This window comes from Phocoena phocoena, chromosome 1 (genome assembly GCF_963924675.1).
Source record: "Phocoena phocoena chromosome 1, mPhoPho1.1, whole genome shotgun sequence".
In the NCBI taxonomy this organism is placed as follows: Eukaryota; Metazoa; Chordata; class Mammalia; order Artiodactyla; family Phocoenidae; genus Phocoena; species Phocoena phocoena.
The window spans coordinates 24,387,828-24,404,240 of record NC_089219.1 but is presented as its reverse complement, the minus strand read 5'-3'; the positions used below and the strand labels follow the sequence as shown (position 1 = coordinate 24,404,240).

The 16,413-nt window shown below is 57.4% G+C and overlaps 1 protein-coding gene across 1 annotated transcript in view; it reads left to right on the top strand.

Moving 5' to 3' along the window:
* SDC3 (syndecan 3) overlaps positions 1 to 11,666 on the top strand; it is a 34,919-nt gene extending 23,253 nt beyond the window's left edge. The window contains exons 2-5 of the mRNA XM_065893146.1: positions 4,999 to 5,116; positions 6,741 to 7,354; positions 9,307 to 9,598; positions 10,561 to 11,666. Of these exons, the coding sequence (XP_065749218.1) occupies positions 4,999 to 5,116; positions 6,741 to 7,354; positions 9,307 to 9,598; positions 10,561 to 10,727 (1,191 nt within the window). The 3' untranslated portion in view covers positions 10,728 to 11,666. The remainder of the gene's footprint in view (positions 1 to 4,998; positions 5,117 to 6,740; positions 7,355 to 9,306; positions 9,599 to 10,560) is intronic.
* Positions 11,667 to 16,413: the final 4,747 nt, after the last annotated feature.

The window sequence follows — 16,413 nt, the reverse complement described above, 5'->3', positions numbered from 1 at the left end:
AAGGAGGCTGGGGGCCGGAGGAGGGAGCCGGAGGAGGGAGATGCCCTGCCTTTCTACCTGAACATGTCCCCCCCACCCAACCCCACTGGAGAGGGATGGCAGTGGAAGTTACCCACCCATCCCAGCAGTTCTAAAACTATGGAGAGGATCAGGTAGGGGTGGGGGCGGGTGAGTGACAGGCAGCTCTGGTCACTGCTGGTCCCTTCAGGTCAGAGAGCCTGAGGTACTTCTTTGGGTCAAGGCTGTGGGTCAGCTCAAGGTGGGATGGTGGCAAGGGGGCATGAGGAAAAATGGCAGGGGGTGTGCCAGTCCATTGGGAAAGGTGCCATGTCTCGCCCCGGCATCATAGGTGTGCTTGTACATACCCCAGAGGGAAAGTGTGCATGGTGTGTGTACATGGTGTGCATGTGTGGCGGGGAGTGGGATGCAGGTGTTAGGGGCCTGTTGGTGGGTGATTGAGATGGGGTATATGTATGGTGCAGTGGGTGCTTTTTCAGGGACGCATGGGTGGAGCATGTGGGGAGCAGGAGTGGGTATTTGGGAGCATTTGGGGTGTTTGCCGTGCGCGGGCGTGTGTATGGTGTGCGGGGGTGGAGGGGTGGTAGTTTTGAGCTGAGATTGTCCAGGGGCTGTGGGTCACAGGTGTAGGAGCCCCAGATGAGCAGCAGACTGGGGACTACCCTGGAGTGTTCGGGGCAAGGGTTCCAGGGGCTAAGGACCCGTGCTCATGTCTCAGCTCTAAACCCCAGCCTCAGTGCCTGCATCTGTGAAGTGGGGATAATAAAATCCTGGGAGGCTGTGATGGTTGAAGGCGGTGGCGCAGGTAGAGTTCTTCCAGCGCCTGACCTGGGACAGGGCCTCCGTAGTGGTGGGCAGAGGCCTCTGGAACCCCCTGAGGACCCTCAGTAGCTCCCCGGGGGGAGCTCAGACCTTTACCCACTGCTGGGGGAGCCTCCGGCTGGGTGTCGCGGCCGGGACTGGTGGTGGCAGAAAGCAGAAGGTGCAGGGGCCTCTGCAGTGGGCTGTGTGGGGCGTGTGCGGATGTGAGGGTGAGAAAAGATTGTTTACAGGTCGTGAGGTTTTTGTCAGAGTCTGAGGGTGTCGCTGCCATGGGGAATGTGGGCTGTGATGTGTGACTCAGGGGGCATGCTTGGACGTGGGGAGGGTCGGTGTATGCCACAGCCCACGGACGTTGTGTGGGGTGTGTTAGGTGAGGAGAGGGGCGCAGCTGTGTGTGTGTTCATCTAGAGAGGTGGTAAACGGGTGAGCCCACGGTGGCATGTGCCAGGCTGTTGTCTGTGAGCTGTGGTGGGTACACAGGTTAGGGTCAGTAAATGTGGATCATGACTGTGTATGCGTCTGTGCTGGTGTATGGGAGGGTGTGTGGTTTACCTGGAGGGGGCACAGTTGAGGGTCAGGGGGAGGCCGGCATTTGAGTTCAGTTCTCCTTTAAGGGAATGGCATGGATAATTATGCTAATTATGCATGGAATTATGCAAATAGAGAGGTCGTTTGGGGGTCAGAGGCTGCGTTCACCATCCTCCTCTGGCATTTGTGACTTCTGAGGCTTTCCCTGCTGCCTCCCAGGCTCAGTTCCCCACCCCCCATCTCTCTCCTGTCTCCTCTCTCCTCTCTGTAGCCCTAGTAGCTGCAGCTTCCAGCACCCCTGTAGTGTTCCTGGGAGGGCCCCGTGAGCCCTGGTCCCCCAGGGAGGGGTACAACTGACACTTAGTAGACTCGGGGAGGGGGCTGGGCAAGATGGCATCATGCACCCCACCCCCACCCGCCAGGTCTCAGGTGTCCCGGTGTTAAGTTTCCCAGGGTGAGCTCAGGGGTGACTGGATTGTTGTTGGCCATCACCCCTTCTACCCCATCTGGGGGCTGCTTATTATTTGGAAAGAATGTTCTCTTGGATGTAGGTTTGGAAAATCACTGAGGTGGCCCCTTCCCCAGCTTTGTCTGATGAGCGTGAGGCTAAATTAAGATGTGAGAGAATTCTCTCCCTCAGCCTCCCACTCTTGCCTTCCCTTTCTCTCGCACACCCAGTCCTCCCTCCACTCCCTCCTCCCTGTCCCCCCACACCGCCCCTCTGACCCCCTGGCTTCCCTCTGTCCTTGCATCTCTATCTCCATCCAGTGTCTCCCCCCACCCCCATCATTCTCTCTGTTCTTCCATGATCTCTCCCTTTCCTGTCCCCCCCCCCCATCTCTGTGGGGATCTGGAGCTCCTGGTCCTTAGCATGGAGGAGATGGTTGTCATGGTAACGGTTGTCATGCCGATGGCTACTGAGCTAGGGATGAATAGTATCTAGGTGAGAGCTACCTGAGTGGAGGCTGATGGGTTCACAGGAGGTTCCGTACTTGTCTCTGAGCCTCAGAGCTGCACAGTGTGTGCCCCCATCTAGTGCCCGCCCCCATGCATGTGCCTGTTTGCACCCAAAGGCACGCCAACACGCGGTGCCTCTCTCTGCTTCTAGGTGTGTGTGTGTCAGGGTGTGTCTGTATGTGTTCTTTCTATGTCTCTGGGTGTGTCATTTCAAGGGCCTGTGTGGCTTTGCAGGGTGTTAGGGGCTGGTGTGTGGTGCTGGTCACTGTGGAATCATGAGGACACCCTGTTTTGGCCCCCACATTTACCCCACTTTGGGGTTCCCCTGGGACCACAGACTTCTTAGAACCCCTCCTCCCAGCTAAAGGGCTTCCAGCCTTCCCTGGGCTGCCTGGAAGGATGGAGAGACAGTGAAGATGGACCTGCTCAGGAGAGGCAGTCTGAGCCCCGTCCCTGCTCAGTCCCCATCCTGCTGTACGTCTCTGGCTTCAGGCTACTTGCCTAAGAATGGAGCAGAAAGTCTCCAAGGGACCCCAGCTTAGCTGGCCCAGGTGGTAGAGGCTGGTAGTGTGGGAGCTTCTAGCCCCCTCACCTCAGGTCCTGGGGCTTTGTTCTTCTGGGAAGTGGGAACACTGAGATGGGAGCTGGGGAAGGTTGGATGGTAGCTGTTCTGAGCTCCTGAAATGTCTAAAACGGAGGAAGACCCAGCAATTAGTCACAGAGCAATTACTCTAATTGTTCCACTCCATGACTCACTGGTAGCAAGTAAATACTGATTAATTCATTATTTTGAGACTGTGTGTGCGCGTGTGTGTGTGGTAACGGGTATGGTGGGGGGAATCTCCTGGCTCCCTGCCCTGGCCTCCTGCCCTGCGTGGCCTGTGTAGGGCTTTGGAGCAGGTGGTCGAGGCTCGGGGCCGGAAGCCAGGATTGGGATCCTCTCTCTAGCTCCATAGGAACTCCAGAAGGGGGCCTGTCAGGGCTGGGAGTGTGAGAGTCTGAGCAGAGATCACAGCGCCAGTCCAGCCCCTCTCCTGCTCACACACCTTCTATGGCTCCCCATGTCAGTCAAACAGTAGTGGTATTCAGACTCCACCTCACACCTGCTGAACCGCCAAGTTCTGTTTTCACAATATTCTGATGTGCAGTCAGGATAAAACATGACCAGTTTCCAAGATAAAAGTCAGCAGCCGAGCACTGAGAGCCTGTGATGGATGGGGCTTCCCCAAACTCAACTCCAGCCTGTCCCTGCCCCACCCCAGTCCCGGGAATTACATCCCCCAACTCCAAACCTGTTCCCTAACAGATACTTCCTGATACCTACTGTGTGTCTGACACGGTCCTGCCTCCATCGAGGTGTAGTTTAGTGGGGGTGGGAACAGTCACAGATAAAGTATATACCCAAAGCCAGCACCGCTCACAAGTAGTGGTGGTTGTGAATTCAGAAGCACAGGGTGCTCTGGAAGATCAAAGCAGGAGGGCTTCTCAGAAGAAGCGATGGGGAGCGGAGTTAGCTGGTGGGAAGTTGGAGGATAAGGGGATGGGAAGGTAGGGTGTTCTCTTGGAGGGAACAGCATGAGCGAAAGAGGCGGGAGAGACCATGTTCCAGGAACAGACAGGGGCCCGGTGGTAGGAATCCAGTGATTGCAGGGGTTCTGAGGGACCCTGGATGAGGCTGTCAGTCCCAGCTCTGGTGGCACAGGCTGTGCTTCCCCACCTCGGAACTTTTGCTTATCCTGTTATCTCTGCTTGAGATGCCTTTCTCTCTCTATTTCAGTTACTTAAGATCCAAGTGCTAATCCTTTAGATCTGAGCACCAGGTCATCTTTGTCTGTAAGCTCTCAGGGGGCAGGGACTGTGGCTGGGCTCAGTCTGGATCCAGAGTCAAAAGTGTGGTTGGGGGTTTTCGCTCCTGTCTTGGATGCCCTTAGTGCTGGCTCTCAGCCCGGGGTTGCAGTGGGGAGTGATGGTCCAGGCCCAGGAGCCACAGCACGTGGCCTTCCCAGGTTCTGATTTTGGGGGGAGTCTTGGGTCTGGAGAGCAGGACCCTGGGAGAAGCCCCTCTCACGCCTGCAGACTCTCAGGAGACCCTTGGCAGAAGTGAAAGTGGCATCCGTGCCCTGAACTGACTCTCGGCATTGAGATACTTTGGGGGGAGTGTAGACAGGGGGGCTGGCTTTGGTTTGGGGAGGACCCAGGGCTGGAGCCCACTCCCTTCTCTCCCTCCCCCACTTATCCAAGGTACTTCCCTCCCAGAGCCCCAAACCTCCGCAACACCCAGGTCTATCTAATGGGACTAATTGCCCTATCTTTGGGATTTTGAGGTGTGAGACTTTGGGTCCCTAGCGGAGTCTTATGATTCACGTGCTCTCTGGTGACCTGGGGCAATGGGGCCTCCCTCCTCTCCGCCGAGGGTGATGCTGTCTGGGCTGAGAACCTGCTGCTTTGAGGTGCACTCAGCACATACTAGCATGCTACATGCTCACAGCAGCCCAGCAAGGCAGGAAGTGGTAATCCGGCTTACCTCGGCTCTCTGTTCCCCCCCGTGGAGGCCACATCTCGTGCTGTCCCTCCATTGTCACTTGGCCCATGAGGGTGTCTGTGGTTCCTCTGGGCATGTCCAGGCTGCTGGCCTCAGGTGCTGAGCCCTGTGCCCGACTCTGCCCTCCCCAGGCTCAGCGCTGGCGCAGTGAGAACTTCGAGAGGCCCGTGGACCTCGAGGGCTCTGGGGACGATGACTCCTTCCCCGATGATGAGCTGGATGACCTCTACTCCGGGTCGGGCTCGGGCTGTAAGTACCCCCTTCCCTTTCCCTGCATGTTGTGTCAGCAGTGCCAGTCTGCCTCCAGTGCCCCATCCGAGGCTGTGATGGCAAGGAAGAGGAACCCTCGCAGGCTCAGTTAAATGGTGGGGTAGGGGAGGGGGAGGTCAGGCAGGGGGAGCTCATGGACCTCAAGCACAGGAAGGGCAGGCCACTCTTCCTGGGCTGGAACCAGGGCCTTGAGGCCTCAGAGCCTAGCATTCCCAGCTCCCCACTGCTTCTGTCTCTGCATCTCTCTGTGCACTGCTCAGGTCCCCTGCAGACCTCTGGCCTCTGACAGGGAACACAGACGCCCCTCAGTAACGCAGTTTTCAATACTGTTGTGACTACTTGGAGGAACTCAGTAGCCCCTTTTCAGTTGCAGTGGCCGATCCCCAGCAGAGACCATTTGATTGGCTCAGCTTAGGCCAGGTGGCCCCCTTCTGTCCAATCAGCGGTGGCCAAGGGCAGGGTTAGGGCAGTGAAGGAAAATGGCAGGTGCCTCCTGTGGTGCCTGGGACAACCCAGTTCCGGGGCCCCGTCCAGAAAGGCCAATAGAGTAGCGTGAGATCAGGGAGGCACACTGAGTTCGAATCCCACTTTCGCTACTAAATAGCTGTGCCACCTTTAGCCGTTTTCCCTCTTTCAGTCTATTCTTATCTGTGAATGGTGATAAATATGCCTTCTCAGAGCCTCTGGAAGGCTTCAGTTTAAGACATCAGGGTCTGGCACAGAGAAGGAGCTCTAAAAATGGTAGTAAAAAGGGGTGTGTGTTGAGATCGGGCTCCCTGAGGGGGCAGGACGAGCCTAACGGATGGTAGGGGGTCTGTGCGCTTTGGAACTGGCCACCTACAGCTCCTTGCCTCTAGTCTTCCCACTTTAGCCCACTCCTGTAAGCCTCTTGTGAGTTAATCTTCATGAAATCCATCCCGATGGGTCACATCTCTACTGCCAAACCTCCTCCCCACCCCTCCTCTGCCTAGTTCAGGACCCCGGGAGCTGTTGTGGTCTCTCTCTCTCTCTCTCTCTCTCTCTCTCTCTCTCCCCCCCCCCTCATTTTCTCCCGAGGCCCTCCCTTCACTTGTCCTGGCTTGGAGTCCGGAGTGCTCAAGCATCCCCTGTGGGAGAGGCTTGTTCTCCCTCTTGCTCTCTGCCTCTGCCTCCGACGGAGCCTTAGTTTACCCACCATGTGTTCATGTAGGTTGTACCCATGTCTGACTCTTCCCAGAATGCCACTCCCCTCTTCCCCTCCTCCCTGCAACCTCCAGCAAGATTTGCAGCCAGTAGGTCCTGAGTTGTCACTGCCTGGATTCAACCTGCTGGAAGCTCCAGGCTGGGTGGGCTGGAATAGTCAGGGAAGACTTCCTGGAAGACGTGGTCCCTTAGAATTTTTGGCTAGGCAGAGAAGAGTTGGGGAACATTCACTGGCTATCAGCCAACTGGTAACCGTTGGCTACATTGTGCCTTCCTCCTTTCCCTCATCTTGTCCTGGGAAAATTATGCAAAGTGTGAGGGTTGGGAGCCCCCCATCTCGATGGCCATTGCTTACCTGGGATCCTCATGCCCCTCAAATCACCCAGCTCCCTAGCTCTCTCCTCTTCCCCTCACCCCCCAGACTTCGAGCAGGAGTCGGGCATCGAGACAGCCATGCGGTTCAGCCCAGATGTGGACCTGGCAGTGTCCACCACACCCGTGGTGCTGCCCACCATGGACATCCAGCCTGTGGGCACCCCGTTTGAAGAGCTCCCCTCTGAGCGCCCCACCCCAGGGCCAGCCACCAGCCCCCCATTGGTGACAGAGGTCCCAGAAGAGCCCAGCCACAGAGCCACTACCATCTCCACTCCTACGGCAACCACTGCTGCCACAACCACAGGGACCCCAGCTGTGGCCACAGTGCCCGCCACAGTGGCCACCGCCGCCCCCAGCATCCCTGCAGCACCTCCTTCCACGGCCACCACCTCCATCGTAAGGACCACCGGCATACGGAGGCTTCTGCCTCTTCCACTGACCACAGCAGCCACAGCCCGGGCCACCACCCCAGCGGTACCCTCACCTCCCACCACAGTGGCTGTCTTGGACACAGAGGCCCCAACACCCAGGCTGGTCAACACAGCTACCTCCAGACCAAGGACCCTTCCCAGGCCAGCTACCACCCAGGAGCCTGACATCCCTGAGAAGAGCACCCTGCCCCTGGGGACCACTGCCCCTGGACCCACGGAGGTGGCTCAGGTGAGTGGGTGGGGAGAGGACAGGGAGTCAGAGCAGAGGAGGGTGGGTCAGGGCCTGGGGGAGGGAGGACGGAGCTGGGCAGGGGTGAGATCTAGGAGGTTCTGAAGATGAGCCAGACAGGGATGGGGAGGGCAAGATAGGCATGAGGCCGGAGGGCCAAGGCTGGGGGTGAGTTACAGGACGAGGAAAGAGATTGAGATGGATGGGGATGGAAGAGGGACCAGGCTTGGGTCTTTAGATGTTAGGACAAGACATCAATGGGAAAGGAGCTGGGTGAATGGGAGTGTTGATGTGGGGAGGGGCCAGGGGCCTGTGTGTTCTGATTAAAAGCACAGACTCAGGAGCCTTGCAGCCTGGGTTGGAATTCTTCCACTGCCAAGTGCCTTCAGGAAGTCACTGATCCTTTTTATACCTTTGTTTCCTTGTCTGTGAAAAGGAGAAAATCATAGAATGCAAATCATAGGGTTGTGAGAATTAAGGTTCCCAACATATCCAAAGTGCTTAGAACGGTGCCTGGCAATACTAAGTAAGCTAAAAGTTTCACTTTTGTTATCGTCATCGTTATTATCCATCTGAGGGGGATTAAGAGTGGGGCTGTGTGAGAGGAATACTGCAGCTTACATTCGTGGAGTGCTGCCTGGGTGGCAGGCTCAGTGCTGAACACGTTACCTGTGCCATCTCCTCTCCCCCTCACACTCACCCCACGGGGTGGCACTGCCGTCATCCTCCCTTAAAGGTGAGGCCCCTTTCCAAGGCTTCACAGGCAGCAATGGCAGACTGAGGATTTGAACCTGGCAGTCAGCTCCAGAGCTCCTCAGGTGTGTGTGTGTGTGTGTGTGTGTGTGTGTGTGTGTCTGTGTGTGTGTGTCTGTGTGTGTGTCTGTGTGTGTTCGGGGTATTATGGATGGGGAGGTTGAAGGGAAGAGGATGAAGATGTAAGGAATGCCGGGATGGGTGGGATCAAGGAAGTGGCAGAAGTAGCCTGGTCCCTGCTGGGTGTGCTGGGCAAGGAGGGTGTGTAGGGACATTGGTTGGGGTATTAAAGCCCTTTGCCTCCGTCTCTCTCGCAGAGGAGGGCCCTCAGGCTATGGAGCTGCCTTCGGGTCATCGTCAGGCCCTCCGACTCCCCAGCCAGCCCCAGCAGGACGCAGGCCCTGCTTTTTGCTCCTCTGAGCAGTCGGGACAACCTGGCGTTTCACAGATGCTTGGCCAGGCAGGCAGGGGAGACAGTGCTAGGGCACTGAGACCAGGTTGCTGGTGCAGCCTCTGCTCACGGCCTTTCCTCGGCCTGGACACCAGACCCACGCTCTCCATGCCCACTTGTGAAGCAGCTACGTCCCTGCCATGATCCCAACTCTGGTCCTGCCTCCATGTGGTGGGAGCCATTGAGATTTGTGGTGCTCTTAGACTGAACTTCAGGCTAAGGGACTCACACCTGCCCTAGGCACATGGATCCAGGATCAGGCCCATGTATTTAAGAGCTGCACCCAGCTGTCCCCAAGCAGCAGTCCCTGATAGGAACCCCCTAAGGATTGTTAGAAAGGCAGCTGGAGAAGGAAGTAATGGAGATGGGGTGGGGACTGGGATGTGTCCAGGGTGAGAATAGAGGCAGTGTAGTATAGTGGTTAGGAACACAGATTCTGGAGTTGGATAGATCTGGATTTTAGTTCTGCTTCTACCACTTACTAGCTGTGTGTCCTTGGGCAAGTCATTTAACCTCTCTGGGCCTATTTCCTGCTCTATAAATTAGGGGTAATGATACCTCCTTTGTGAGGATAAAACGCCCATGATGTGCTTAGCACAGGGCCTGGCACATGGCGCATGCTTACTGAGCGTCAGCCCCACCAGGGAAGTGGCGTGGTGGCAGTGGCCTTGTGTGCATGTGTGTATGGCTGCACTGTGGCAGGGGGTGCTGGGGCCTGGCTCCTGGGCTCATGCTACCCTCCCTACAGACCCCAACTCCAGAGTTCTTCCTGACCACGATCCGGGATGAGCCAGAGGTGCCAGTGAGTGGGGGACCCAGTGGGGACTTTGAGCTGCCGGAGGAAGAGACCACACAGCCAGACACAGCCAATGAGGTGGTGGCTGTGGGTGGGGCCGCGGCCAAGCCGTCACCTCCACCTGGGACGCTGCCCAAGGGTGCCCGCCCAGGCCCCGGCCTCCTGGACAATGCCATCGACTCGGGCAGCTCGGCGGCTCAGCTGCCACAGAAGAGCATCCTGGAGCGGAAGGAAGTGCTCGTAGGTGAGACTTGGGGCCTGGGAGGAGCCCAGAGCGGGCAGCTGGAGGGGCTTCAGTTTGTCCTCTAGGAACCCAGGAGGGAGGGTAGGGTGTGGGTTTCCTAGGAGCCTAGTTTCCTAGGAAGGGAAAGCTGGGGACTCGGGAACCCCAGGATGTACCCTCTGGTTCCTCTTCTGACCTTCCTTATCCCAGGGTCAGACCTCCATCCTACCTCCAGCACTTTCCTCAGCACCTTCCGACCCCTCCTCAGACTCTGCCCTTGACCCCTGCTTCCCTGGACCATGCTGTTCACCCCTCCTGGACTGCAGCCTCTGGATCCTAATCCCTGGTCCCATCCTTGGTTTGATCTGCTCCCACCCTTGATGCCAGCCCTGAGGACCTGCCCTTGGCCTTGTCTCCTGAAGAGTCTCTGGATTCATGGTCCAAACCCTGCTCCCCACTTAGGAGCGGTGTGGCCTCAGCCAGGTGCTTCACTTTTCCAGGCTCCCTTTTCCTCATCTGTGGAATGGGGATAATCATTTTGCACTTAATCAATTCTAAGTGCACATCTATTCATATGTTAACCCTTCTGCAGTTGGGATGTATCCTAGTTTAGACGGCAGGGGTTTTTCCATCCTAAGAGTATATAAAACACTGGAGCGTCTTCTGATTGATGGCATCTTACATTTGATGAGGACCGTAGCACAGCACCTCCCTCATAGCACTGTGTGAAGATTCCATGCATTCGTGTGATGAGAACAGGTGATTAGAACAGTACCAGGCTGCAGTGAGGGCTGTAAATGGCAGCCAGTGCTGGTGTTTTAGCATTGACTCCAAACTTCACTCCAACTCTGGTCTCAGGTTCGAGATTCCCAGCCCTCTCCCAACTCTTGCCCCCATCCCCCAGGGCCCTCTGCCCTCTCCTCAGGCTCTAAGCTCGTCCCACCCTGCCTCTGGCTCTTGACCTCTGCCCTCTTCCTCCACAGCTGTGATTGTGGGCGGGGTGGTGGGCGCCCTCTTTGCCGCCTTCCTGGTCACACTGCTCATCTACCGCATGAAGAAGAAGGACGAGGGCAGCTACACGCTGGAGGAGCCCAAACAGGCGAGCGTCACATACCAGAAGCCCGACAAGCAAGAGGAGTTCTACGCCTAGCGGAGCCAGAGTGCCTCCCTGTAGCCTCAGCACCACCCCTGCGCCCACTCCCTGGCCCAGAGCCACCAGTCCCACCCTGGGACTGGGCCTGGGAGACAGCCTGGCCCCAGTTCATCTCTGCCACCCTCCTGAGGTCTGCCCAGACTGCCAGCTTCACACAGCTCTTCCCCAGGGGACAGGGGGCATTGCCATCTGCTCCAGTCTGTGCCCTTATGAGCTCATCACTTGTCCGCCCCCACCAGCCTGGGGCTTTAGGACCTCATGTCTGGTGGACAGGAGGAAGGAAACTCCTGATTGGCTGGTGGAAGAAGGGGCGGGGCTTGAGCCCCAACCTGGCCCCATGGGGCTGACGGAGGTTTCCTCTTGGGGGCAGAGAGGCACTCGGGCTGGTTTCCAGGACAAGCATTTGGCAAACTCAGCCCTTGAAATCATTGAGACACTGCAACCTCTTCTCTCCCAGGCCCCCCTCCCTGCCTGGGTGAGACAGTACCCCTCACCACCAACCTGTGTTGTCCCGGCCTCTCTGGGCTTGTAGGGTCGTTTTCCCTCACCCTTGCCCGTTGCACATACACCCACAGGCTTCACCTCCTTCCCGGTCTGCCCCTGAGGAATTGGCTTCCCGAGAGTGCTCTGGCAACCGCTGGTGAGGAGGGGCTGGGCTGCTTGGATCTCCTTCCGAGTGGACTCTGCACAGACACTATCTCCCACATGGTCACACGTATTGTCACACACAGACAAAAGCACGCAGTGACAAAATCACATGCAATCTTGACCACCCAGCCAATCCAGACATGTCACAGACACACACGTTCTTCCAAAGAGGTTTATTCATTTCTTACGTGCCCCCAAATGCTTATGACAATGCAAGTCACTAATCATCGTTACCCAGTGGTGACGGTGTGGCCTGCCTCCCTCTCTGCCACACTCCTCCCACCCCCCACCCACCCATACACCTGATACCACACACGTTGCCTCCAGCTTTCAGGCTCACTGGGGAGGGTGCCATTAGGCCAGAACAATCAGCCCATATTGGGTGCCCTGTCACACTCAGCCCTCACGACACCCTCACCAACCACGTTGCCACCGACCCTGGCAAGTCTGATGCAATCCCACGTGGATGCACAGTCTCACCCACACAGCCCCGCTCTCAAACTTGGACACTTGCCTTTCCTGGAATGAAGTGCGGTGTGGGGGCCATTGCCACAAACCCCCTCGGGACGTTGCACACCTGCTGAGCCTGGCTTCACCCTGCCTGCTTCCCTCCCCTCTGTAGCCTGCAAAGGGCTTGCTTGGGGGCAAGTCCCCCACTTGCTGAGGAAGGCAGACTGGTTCCCGGAATTCAGCCTTGGGCTGGGGAGGGGGCTTGGGCCCCCCAGGACCGAAGGCCCCGGTTCGGGAGGGAGCACGTAGTGGGGCTCCTGGGCTCCCTATGTCCCCCTCCTGCTCTGAGCTGGGGTCCGACTCTGCCTCCCAGGACACAAGTCTCCAAAGTGCCTGCGAGGGTGGGCCCCGCGCCTGGGCCCTCTGGGCCCTCTCCCTTTGGCCTTGCCGGGTCCACCTCAGCCCCACCCCTGGGCCCCTGGGGGCCTCCCGTGGACACCTGCCCATTCATTTGGCCAGACAACCTGGCGGTTGTCCTGGCTGCAGCTGGAAGCAGCCCATCCAGACGCACTGCCCCAGGCCGAGGGCTGCAGGCAGGCTGGAGCGGGGTGTCACAGGCCCCAGCCCACCTCCCCCGTCTCTGTTACCCTTGCAGATGGGGCCTCTTACGTAGATACTTTAAATGTGGGGTCACAAATCTCCTATGGGGGCTGTGCTTGGTGGGGCCTCTTGGAGCCAAGGGATGTGGTCTGAGTTGCGATGGTCTGGAGTCCGGGTTTTATTTCTGTTCCCTTTTCAAGACTCGCTGGCAATAGACTTGTGCAGGGTGAGGGCTGGGGGTGCCTGAGGCAGTGAGGGTGAGGTCCTGGGGAGCTTTGCAGCCTGTCTTTTCCACTGTCCTACTCCCAGGCTGGGGCTCCATCTTTCAGACTCGCAGGCCCCCTTGGCAGGGCCTGGAGGCTGGTGAGGAACCTAGCTGGTCCCACTCTTTGAGGGGCAGGAGTAGGGGGAGGCCTCCTGGGCTCACGATCTGTTGGAGGTGACCTGACCTCAGTCATCCCTGGAGTGTAAGGGCTGGGGGACAGGAGAGACCAAAGTCCCAGCCTCCCTCTACCCTGCTTCCTGGCGGGCTGCTGTCTTGGGGCAGCAGCTCTGGTGAGAAGGCCTGGGCAGGCCAAGGCTGAGAAGCCGGGGAGCAAGGAGAGGGGATCTGGACCACCCAGGGGAGCTCTGGGATGCTGGGTCTGGGGTAAGAGACCCAGCAGTGGGCACAGCCTCGGCATGGGGCTGGAGCCCGTGGTGGGTGCAGGGTCGAGCACAGGACGGCTGAGCAGGGCGTAGGCTGGCTGGAGTGGGCTCAGAGGGGCTGCGTGGGTCCAGCCTGGCCCCAGCAGGCCTAACTCCTCATGCTCTGTGGGCTGGCTTCTAACTTGGGGCCTCCTGGCACCGGCCTTTTCTCTGTGTCCTTAGCATTTGCGAGAAGAGGCCGAGGGCCTCGTTCATGGAGCCCTGGAACCGAGAAAAATGTCCAGGCTTTACCTTCATGAAGCTTCACACCATCCGATCAGCCCAAATCCATCCCAGCCAGCCCAAGTCCAGCGCAGCGATCCCAGAGTGGGCGATCCCAGAGTGGGCGGTACAAAGGGCGAGCTGGAGCTCTCCTATGTGCAGTGTGAGTGCAGGCCTCACCCTGCCTGGATACATGGTGTGATGCGTGCAGGCCCTGCCCAAATATGTCCCCAGCCACACCGGTGCTCCTGGGGAGGGCGTCCTGCAGGGCCCTGGCATTGCCGGGAAACGTGGCCAGTTCCAAAGGAAGAGGGAGCGTGTGTGCTTGACAGCCTCCCTGGGGCCTCAGCTGCCAGGGAGTGCAAGGTGGGCTGGGGCCACCCCTCAGCTGTGACTCCTAGAGCCCAAGCTCTGTCTCCCCAGGGGGCCAGAGGGATGCCTCCCCTGAAGGGTTGGTCCCCTTGTTCGGAAGCAGATGGGTGGTCACCGGGTCCGGGTCGGGCAGGTCAGCCCCTCCTGGGGTTGGCAAAGCCATCTGTCCAGGCTTCCAAGCTGGGGCCCTGGGCACAGGGAGCAGACACACCTCTGCCTCATGGGACAGGAGTGGGCACTGCCTACTTGGCGCTCCTGAATTTCTTCTCCTGACAGCCACCACCCTGGACTTGCTTCCCCAGGCCTCCTGCCTGTAAATAGAAGCCCACAGACTGTGTACAGATTTACAGAGACGCCGAGGCTGGGCCCCAGAGTTGCCATCTAAGGGCTGATGGCCCCAGCATCCCCCGGGTGCCCACCAGGCAACTCAGCGCACCAGCCCCAGCGTGGCGAATGCATGTAAATATTTTTCGTAGGCAGCAGTGTGGCTCCAGAGAGCCCCCTGAAGACAGTGTCCCTCCTGTGCGTCCTTTCTCCTATACAGATCCCTCCAAGAACCCGGCCTGGGGTGGGGGGAGTTTGTCCTTCCCTCCCCCAGGCCTTCCCTGCCCCTTCTCTCCCTCATAACCTGTTTATTAACCATACCTGTCCTGAGTTCATGGCCAAAACTTTAAATATGAAAAATCGGTGGAAAAAGAAACCAAGGCACCTGCCCCACTGTGGGTGCTCACCTGTCCCAGCCTTGTGAAGGAACTGTGGTTTTTTTGTTTTTGTTTTTTTAACACTTCCTGTGCTGTGCCCATTTATAAGAGGAAATAAAATTAAACCGAAATGATGTCCTGTGGTCAGAGTGTGAGATAAGCATGGAGGTCATTTGGGGAGGGGCAGCCCACAGTCCCATTTGGGCCTCAGCCACATCCCCCTTTAAAAGAAATTGAGCCAAAAAAAAAAAAAAAGAAAAGAAATTGAGAAGCAAGCAAAGAAAAATTGACCGACAGCCCCTCGTGGGAACCATTATGGTAAAAGCTGCTCTTGGTTGAGAGTGTTCGGGAAGCCATGGAGCTGACTGCGGCGAGGCTGAGTGGGCGCTGCGGTTGGGCGGGGTTAGGCTGTGGTGACACCGGGGGAAGAACTGTGGTTTCCAGCCACAGGAGAGAATCTTGGGACCGTGGGATATTGGAACTGGACTGGCCAAGGTGAGATGTCTTTGGCGTCTAACGGGCCTGGTTTCAAGCCTAGGTGACGTTTCCGAGCTCTGACTCTGGAGAAGCTACTTGGCGTGAGGCTCAGTGTTCTTACCTGAGAAATGAGGTGAGCGTCAACAACATCCCCAAGTACTATGTGAGGAGGAACACTTCGCACGGTCAGCCTCAGCTCACGGGGTCTTGGATGATGGTGTTGGGACAGAACTGAACCGGGGACAGGAGGAGTTCCGTGGCCTGGGAGCCCAGATGGCCTCTTGGGATCACAGGGTCATGGAGCTGGGAGGGCCTTAGAGCCAGCCCTGGGCCCCTTGGGGTAGAAATCCCTTCTTCAGTGCTTCTTGGGGGACTTCCCTGGCCCATGCCAGCACACCTCTTATGACAGGGACTTGGTGCATCCTGGGGACCAGGTCACTCTGCCTGTTGAGAAGTCCTTTATTTTTAGCCCAAATCTGCCTCTCTTGTGTTTCCTTTCTCTGGTCCTCATTCTTCTCTGGAGGCACACAGGGCTCTGCCCCCTTGCTGTGGGATAGCTCCAGGCATGAGTGTCATGGTCAAAACCCTTCCTCCTCCAAAGGAAACCTCTCCATGTCCTCTAGAGATTTATTCATCTTAAAATGTGATACTCACACAGGGTCTTGATGGTTTTGGGGTGGGTTGGAGGCTGAGGCCCCCGGATTTGGTACAAGATCCTACCCGTCCTGCCCTCCCTTCACTAAAGTTTCTTGAGTGCCCCCAGGTGCCATCCTGGTGAGCACTTACATCTACTTGGGAGAGAGCTAAAAACCAGGGTCTCATGACTATGTAATGACACTGGTCTGTGGGGGTGTGTTTCCTCAGCCACCACCTCCAACCACCCCCCACCAAGCATTCCCCTCACTGCCAGACGATTCAGGGACAGAGCCCCAAGGCCTGGGTCCTCACTGTGGGACCTCAGACCGTGTGTGCCCTGACGGTCTCAGGCTGCACGGCTATAAAATGGGGTGAAGGGGCCAGCCTCGCCATGTTGAGGTTCTCACAGAGGCCTGGGCCCCAGCTAGAAGCCTGCTATGCCATGAGGGGTGGTTTTGCCACCATTCAAGTCTCAGGTCCTGACATGGTCCCTCCTCCAGGGAGTTTTGGAAGTTGATTCCATCCTCTCTGAGTTCCTATAGCCTGGAGTTATCTTCCCACCTGCAGGGCCCCCAGCACCTTCTCATCTGAATTCAAGTGACCTGCGTCATATTGTGTTCTCAGCCTGGAAGAGTAAAAAAAAAGTCTCATCCTGGAGTCGAGTGGACTCAGCTGTGTGCACTTGGGCACAATGCTGTACCTTTCTGAGCCTGTTTCCTCATGTGCAAATGTGGACAATAAGGTCAATATTTGGAGACTCTTGTGAAGATTAAATGAGATAACATATTGAAAGCAGCTAGCATGGAGCTTGGCCTATGTGGCACCCAGCTGCTGGACTTCAATCCCTCTTTGTACAATCAGTCTTTAACAGGCAAACTTTACTCAAATCC